This window comes from Epinephelus moara, chromosome 24 (assembly GCF_006386435.1).
Source record: "Epinephelus moara isolate mb chromosome 24, YSFRI_EMoa_1.0, whole genome shotgun sequence".
In the NCBI taxonomy this organism is placed as follows: domain Eukaryota; kingdom Metazoa; phylum Chordata; class Actinopteri; order Perciformes; family Serranidae; genus Epinephelus; species Epinephelus moara.
In genome coordinates, this window is record NC_065529.1 from 23,243,742 (window position 1) to 23,252,380 (window position 8,639).

Sequence of the window (8,639 nt, forward strand, 5' to 3'; positions counted from 1 at the left end):
GTTTAATGAGTTATTACCTATTACAGACACTGCTAACGGCTAACAGGGCTAACAGCTAACGGTTAGCCCAGCTAAACGTGCACACAGAAATAGTAATGTTTGTTCAATCATTGTGTTTATAGACTGTACAAACATCGGATTAGTCTAAACGGTGACACAGTGATGTGAAAAATGTGATATATAGGCTATATATATATAGCTGAAAGCTCTGCTGGTTTTCTACCCGGAAGTATTTGTAAACAACAAGGCGATTCCCTCTATCGTCCGGCCGGACGATGAGTCATGGCCTTGTAAAAGATTATGTTTGTTTCTTTTAGTTGGCGAGAATGTGTCGCCGCAAACGCGACAAACACCCACTAACTTTGTTTCTATTGGGACTATGTTTATGAGCACAAGAGTTCAGCGAGCCACCGAAGGACCGCCCTGCAGATTTACTATTGGTTTTGCAACGTAGGGAGTTTTTTTAAACTCTGAAATTGTATCCGCCCATCTAAACACAAAATCAGGGAGAAAGTCATCAGTCTTTAGTTAAGCAAAGCGTCTAAAGACTGACTTGTGAGTCTACCATCCAATATGAAAAAAGAATACAGACAGTATATTTAATCGCAGTGGTAGATATTTCCTGCACAAGTACCAGATGTTGTTGCAGTTTGGACTGAAGAAAGCTGAGCTCTGCTGGCTGGCTGTGGCCAACTTTAACCCCAGGATGTATCAACCAAACCACTGAAGGCCAGCAGAGTAATAGTACAACTTTAAGTCACTGAATTGTATTTTATGGCTGGGTGGACACAAATGAGACACAAAAGATCAAATGCTGAGAGTTAACAGGGACACACTGCATACAGCTGACACTGACCTCTCTGTCCAGGCCGGCTGCCACTGTCACTATGTCTCCAGTCTCGCTGTTGATGGTGAACATGTTGGGGATGGGGCTGTGGGGCGTCTGCGAGAGGATGCGGTAGCGCACCATGCCGTTAGCCGTGGTGGAGTCGTCCGAGTCTGTGGCCGTCACCTGCATCACGGAAGAGCCTATGGAGAGAAAGTTAGTTAGCGAAGGAGACTCAGAGTGAGGTAGAATAATTGGAAAATTAGAGGATGTACATTAGTGCACACTGCACTAGAGGAGGTCATGTTAGGGAAAAAAGCAAAACAAAAAAGTAAAACAGCAGGCAGCATTCATTAAAATACAAAGATGTGCTTTTCAAGGTCTTTGCACGCATACATTTTTAAAATACATATGGTATAATGAAGGTCTCCCACTACTGTTAATAAATTTGCAGAAAAATATCAAAGAGAAGGCGGGGGGCTAAGAGAAAACTCAGACAACAACAAACCCATTTATAAACTAGAAACAAGTCAATCAGACTTTACAAATTGCTGTGAAATCCTCTGTTCTTTTGCAAGCAACTTTTAGAGTGAGAGCTATTACAGAGCAGAGTACAATAACACAAACAAAATCTCTTAAATAAGCCCCTATTTTAAGCTGTGCTGTTTTGTCATCTGTATATAGAAAGCTAGTGGGGCAAAGTTTCCACCTCTGCAGAGTCCATTTAGTAATGAGCAGCGCTGGGTCTTCTGCCATTTCCACCATCCATTATTTCAGCCTTCAGCGGCACCGTGGCTGCCCTTAATGCTCCGATGCTCTCTCCCTATTTGTCTTAGAATCACGGATAAACACTGCCATTTAAGGCAGGCAGCACAGAGGTGGCGAGGAGGGGGGAGTGTGTGCATGTGAGTGTGTGGGTAAAGAGCGCATGTATGTCTGCATTTACTTACAGATACATGCGTGCATCTGTATGCATGTGCGTGCGTGTGTCCTCACAGCATGGATCAGGGTGAGAGGCCCTGTGTGCCCGCATCTTCCCCGAGCAGAATTATTGATTTGCACGAGTTTGTCAGCTCGGCTCACAAATGCGACCAGGCAATTAGGAGCACTTTGTCCTGGAAAGAGGAGAGATCACCTCGCCTCTCTCGCAGGGTTCTGTGAAAATGTCACTTTCCATCAGGCAGCCATTTACAGGCTGCTGCTGCTGTAGACAGAACAAGACTGTCAGCTCACAGGAGAGGGACGGCAGAGAGAAGAGACGGCTGGAGCACTAACATGCTCGAATGAGAAGACAGTGTAAGAAGAGAAAAACTTAAAGGGAGGGAGACAAGGACATCTGGGAGCTCAAGAATAAAAAGCCAATGGGGAAACAGAGAAAAGGAGAGAATGACAATTATAACACCTCCGTGTTGTAATTTCTTGTCTAAATTAAATGGAACCATATAATTTTGATAAAATTTTAGATTTAACCCAAAAAAAAACAAAAAAACATACCACTGTTTGTCAGGTAAGTGGGCACCAAAAAGCATCTCAGCAGCTAATGCATAAGTGCTCTGGTTACCTCAGTGGGCACGGCGGTGGGTGGTGGGTGCAACGCTGAGCAGGCGTGAAACCAACAATGTTCAATTATCACATCAAAAGCAACAAAAGTTAGAAATAAAAAAACACAGCTTGTTTGTTTTAGTGTACAGCAGAAGTAAGTTTCGCTTTGTAAATGTAAATGTCTCAGCCAAAGCAGGAGAGCTGCAGCTGGACTCATAGCAGATCCGGCGGTCCCTTGTGGGTCTGAGCGGTTACAGGTGTTTCCTTTCCCATAATTGGGTCTAGATGGCACCATCATTCCTGTGACAGCCTGTATGGACAGGATAATTGTAGCCTCGAAGTCTATTTCAAACGTCATTAAGTTTCAAAGCAGGATTTGTCACTTTGTCCAGCAAGGAAAAGAAAAGAATCCGAGACAAGAAGAAGAAAAACAATTACAGCTATCCCACCGAGGACGGCGTCAATATATAATCAACCTTTCCAGTCCCGTAGGGAGGGGGAGGACGTGATGTTTGAATCACATGTCAGCGCTGCCACCTTTCATTTCAATGAGGAGGATTCAGTGATATGATGATGGTGCGCTTTTAGATCCAAAGAGGGGCAGCCATGCCTGAAAGGGTTAATCTCTGAGCCTGTTTAATTCCTCTTTAATTTGAACACTAATTCCAAATCCTAATTGCTTTTCCGCCAAAATCGCTGGAGCTGAAAATTTAACTGGTGGCAGGCGGTGCATATTGTTGGCCATTTCTGCTCACGTGACCTGGGATCACCGGTGAGGTCTATCTGCTGCCGAAACATTAGTCAGCCAGAGTCAACATCTGCCTCCCAATTAGAGGGAAGATGGAGGGAGAAGGGGAAGATGGATAGAGATAGACAGATAGAGCGGTAACGGGGTGATAGACGCGCACAGATGCAAAGATAGGAAGCAGAGGAGGAAATTGCAAAGCAGAAAAAGATAGTGAAGACGAGAATAGAGGTGAGAGGGTTTATAAAGACCACTAAAAGCAGAAGTATAAGGGGAAGAATGGGAGTGAAAGGGCAGTGGATGGACGGTGTGTAAGAGGATAATAACTCTCATCAGTGGAGGGAAGATAGAGGTTGAAAGAGTGGCTGCGGTACAGTAGATAGAGAGGGAGAAGGAGAAGTAGAGGTTGAGAGGTAAGGAGGAGGGGGGAGAGAAAAGGTGGAAAAGCAGTGAATCTTGGGGGAAGTGATGAAGGGGACAGTGTCCACACAAGAGCCTCTAATGGAGCCCTCTCCTCTCTGAGGACACAAGGACACAGTCAAACCATTAAAAAAAAAAAGCCACTATGAATGAGATCAGAAAAAGGCAGCCTTCATGAGTCGGAGCAAAGGCCAGATGAGATGCGCCTTTTTACCTTGACCACAATTAACTGCATGATAGCCATGCCTGAGGATCTCTACCTGCTTACTCTTATTCAGGAACACAGTAAGGATCGAAGCAGTGTGAAGGGCAAGCAGCTGAACCTGCTATACAGGCAGTACAGTAACTAAATGGGAGTTATTTCACATGTCCAGGGTTCCAACTGCAGTTAATAATGTTAACTGATTGGCAATTGAAGCATTTCCAATGTTGCCTGGGAAGCTCACAGATCTGCAAACTCATGTTTCATGTGCTCCGGCAGATGTGTGTGTGGTCACTCTCTGCTCTGGACAGATATCCAGCCACTTGAGATCTGACGGGCCAATCACAACCGTTTATCTATTGTGGGGCATGTTTGAGACAATGACTTTATGTAGAACAAGTCCATCAAAATGGTTTTCACCTTTTCTGTTGTTTCAAATAGTAGAGTGAGAAACTTTTTATCTTTTGATGGCAAAAATGAAAACGATAACGATATTCCTAACAATATGACAGGCTGTTATGCTACTGAACTACTGCACATTCACATATATGTAGTTTTTTGTCAAACCGCGAGTGTCATGTAGGTTTACATTACCAAAGGTTTATGGCAAAATGACCTGACGACACCAACTCCAATGTGCGCATGGTGAGAGATGAGAGGGAGAGATGCTGTGCTGCTGCCGGAGGAGCTACTGAATGAGCTCCCTCTGAGCGGTAATTCACTAAAGTCTGAGAAGTCCGGGGCTAGGACACCTAGGCCTGATGACGCCACAGTTTATTCCACACTACTGAAGCTGCTCCTCTTTTTCGAACCACTGCGGAGTCAGTAATAATTCCTCTTTCAGCCATGCTTGTTGTTGCCAAGGGTATCAGTATGACGTCAATAGGTCAACAAGTCCAAATATCACGAGTATCACGATATGATCTTTTCATATGATATCAAAAATGATACCAGTACTATCGTGAACGAGATGATATGGCACACGCCGACTGCACGCTGTAGTCTGTGTACATTTGTCTGTTTCATTATATTTTTCCGTCCGAGCTACATCACATTTTCTTGCTCTGATTGGTTGTACATCTACCCAGTCGTGCCCAGAGTTGTTTTGTTTTGATAATGCCCCCTGATTTTGTCCGGCAATGTCCGGCTACTTGGATGGCCGTAAAATTATCCTGGTTGAATCACCTATACGAAAAATGAGCTGTAGTGTTAGCATTTGTCTGATTCGTTAAGGGGACACTCCACTTGTGGGATCTACTTCTGAGAAAACATTTGTGTATCTTTTGTGGCTCTGGCAGGGATTTGTAAAGAAGACGTCATCGAATTTATCCCGGCTTGATCGTGAAGTACTCTCAATTGCAATATGTATATTGTAGGATTCAGTGTTTTTTGTGGCTTGATACATTCTATGGAGTAGAGGTCATAATGTCTTTGCCGCTGCAGCACTATATTTGACCATTCTTTATTAAATCTGTCTCTCACAAGTCTCCAAATGTTATGGAAATACAATGCAAATTTAATGGAAAACCTCTTGTAAAAAAGTCTAAAGATACAATTCTGAAATTGCAAGCTGATTGGTTGAGCCAATTCCTGTCGGCAAGTGGACGTAACATTATACTCACAATCTTTTTAAATATAAAAGAAGCAGCTGTGCAAACCCCTGCACATCTGCCTACATTTAGCCCAGGCTGATCGGCACCATATCTACAGGAAAAATGCAACTGAACACTGGCGACCATAACCCTAAACCTGCAATACTGTGAAACAGTATCCAGGAGAAACCCTTTTTTTTTTATTTTGGGGGAAATTGAGGATACTAAATTTCTAAAAATAAAAAAATACTTCTGGAACCAGCAACATGTCAAATATGTCAGAGCTGCAAAGAAAGTCAACGCTCCTGGCTATGTTCTGTTCCGATAGCCTCTGGATCTCTGAGTGTGTTTTATTGAGGGTTTTCTGTCCATATTCTAGGCTAAATGGGCATCTGCTACTGTAACACTCAACAAAAGGTCAGATGATGTTTGACAGCACGCCAATGGCAAAACAGACTGTATGAGAAAACTTGCTGAATTGCAGATACTCGTGGAACTGAGTAGTAAAGGTGGCAAGACTTCATATTTACTTTATAACACTTACACCTACAGGTACAGTGGATATTCTGCTCTGCATTGCCTACGTGTGAAGGAAATGGTTGAAAACGCAAACTGACACAAAACAGCCCTTCATACTGAGGCATTAGTGCCTGTGTGGATAGAAACTGTTCATGTGGCCCTGATGTGTGTGGATTGGCACTATGATATAAATGGACTAACAATAAGGAGCACAGTGAGAAACACCTGCTCACAGAGTCTAGGCTCAATACTGATTGAAACATCGTAGTGCTCTTCCACCTCTGCTCGCCTCCATCACTCCATCGCCTCCCTCCTGTGCTGATTCCCTAATTACCCCCCCAGGCAAGATGGAGAGGGAAAGTCTCTTAAATCTCTCTGCAACTGTTAGCAAACTCCATTAGGAGAGAGCGAGTTAGACGCAGCGTCCCTGTCCCCCCATTGGGAGGGCAACTGAGAGAGAAGGCACTCAGCGGCTGGTTTTGATCTTGCACTTTCATTTACGAAGGCCTTTTTTGGGAGGAAGACGGTCCATAAAAGAGAGAGACGTGCTGTCAGAGTCGGGGAGAAGGGAGAGGGAAGGAGAAGGACGGAGCATCAGTGGGCAGATGTTCTGAGTACACTGCAGCCTCAGAACGTGAGAGCTTTCCGAAGAAGTCACGCCATGTCGACAGATCTTTATCCGAGGCCACTTAACATGCTGCATGTCACAGTGTTGAGGATTTTTTTTAAAAGTAATTTGGATCATTTTGGTGACCTTGGAAAGGTAGATGTGTTTTCTGTGTTCTTTTTATGTGTGTATGTTAGCCTGAGCTTATAGCTCCTGACCCCAGAGGTGGGTTGAGTAATGAAAATCTATACTCAGGTAAAAGTCCAATTACTCCCACAAAAAGTGACTCAAGTAAAAGTGAAAATTACCCTTTGAAAAACCTACTCATAGTTCTTGTTTTGATGAGCAGGTCGGCTAATCAAACAAATGAGGACAGCCTACACAACTGAGATATGAATAATCTCCCACCCTCTCCCCATCTCTACCCCCTCTCTAACATCAAAGTTTGACATTGCACATGAAAAATTAACATAGCTAGTGTTAAGCTAGCTAACTCATTTTCACCCACAGTATGTGCAATTTACTTCAGTGCAGGGTTTCCCTCAGGTGGCAAGTATCTTTTGACAGGGCCTGGCACAGGCCAGCGGATACAAATCTTTTTAATGGGGGCCAGCAACACTTAGTTTTGATGTTAACAATGCAGCAAAGTTAAATTAAAATAAGTTTTTGGTGTGTAAAATGTACCATCTGGTCTGATATGCAGATTTGGTGTAAAGACCTATGAGTGATTGAAACAGGGACAAAACTAGATTTTGTATTTGGCCTCCAAAAGGCTTAAAGACAGCTTAAAAAGAAGAACATGAAAAGTATTTGTTCCTTAAAAATATATACTTTTTTCTCATGTGTCTCACTTGTAATGTGTTACTATCCACTCCTGCTTGACCCACAGACCACAGGTGATTTTTAATAATAAAAATGAATAATGATAACAATGAGGAGAAATATCTAAAACAACCTATTCGCACACATTTAACAGGTTCAACCAGTTTCCCAGGACAATGGTTTATTTCTCATTAACACGAGCTGAATGTGATCAGGTAGCTCATGTTGTTATTTACTGTTTTCTGTGTTTTTGATTACCTGCACAATTAAATTTCACAAGTCACAGGTTCACTTAGAGCAGAGCGGGGGCTGGGTGGCAGAAAGTGACAAATGAAGCCGTTTTCAGACGGATCCTGATCCTGGCTCACGGTTTGATGGGATCTCTCCCCAACGTAACATCTGGTGACGGTGATAAGGGCGGTTCCCTGTAGGTCTCCCTCTATGATGGCTTTCACACAGCGCTAGATTTGAAGATGTGTTGTAATGCTTCAGAGAACCTTTGATATCTGGGTCTGTAGATACAGAATGTGATACTGCAGCTTTACACATACCCCTCCCCCCTTTGCCTGGCATTTTGAAAAAAATATAAAGTGGCCAAGGATTTTTATTCAACAGCTATCCTTAATAAAGGCTTGTTGCTACTCCACACATTCAGTGGCAGTTTCAGTAAATATGACAAAATGTTATTTTCTATAAAAGTTACCAACGACAGCTTTACGTAGAGCGGATCACCAGAAAAACAAAAGCATATCAGTACAAACATTGATGGAGGCAAAACAAAAAGTCAGGTAAAAGCTTGTAAAACGTCCAAAAAAACTTTCTGAAAATTCACGAGTACTATACACCAGTCAGACTGAATTTTTCCTTCAACTGTGAAATTTAACCATGCAGGCAATGTCCCTTTTCTTTCCTTTTGTTGAGAAGTTTTTTTTCCTCATAGCCTCAAGAGATTAAGTGAGAAAATGTGTTCCTAATTGCTTGTTGGTTTTTGATTTGGGTGTATACTGTACATTTCAAGGCACAAGTTTCATGATGCAACAGCTCACTTAAAGATAGCATTGCTTGCTACCTGGAAATGTCACACAAAAGTGATAAGTGACAAGTGATAATTGAAAGCTCATCAAATGTTGTCTTTGCTGTTGTTGTTGTTTTACTGTACCATTAAAGGGAAATTTCGGTTTATTTCAACCTGTCTCCTATCGTCCTAAATTTGTTTCCAGTGACTAAGTGACATAAAAATAATAGTTAGCATGTTAGCCGTTAGCCTAGATACAGCTAGGGCGCATAGTAGCATCAGACCTGTTAAAACGTAAGTGAAAGGGCATACTTCAAGTGCAATGTTAGTCCACTAAACAAGCTTTTTT

At 42.7% G+C, this 8,639-nt stretch overlaps 1 protein-coding gene across 2 annotated transcripts in view; it reads right to left on the minus strand.

Moving 5' to 3' along the window:
• Positions 1-8,639, minus strand: part of cdh4 (cadherin 4, type 1, R-cadherin (retinal)) — a 253,674-nt gene that overhangs the window by 40,242 nt on the left and 204,793 nt on the right. For both annotated transcript variants that reach the window (XM_050038978.1, XM_050038977.1), the window contains exon 8: positions 857-1,029. In XM_050038978.1, the coding sequence (XP_049894935.1) occupies positions 857-1,029 (173 nt within the window). The remainder of the gene's footprint in view (positions 1-856; positions 1,030-8,639) is intronic.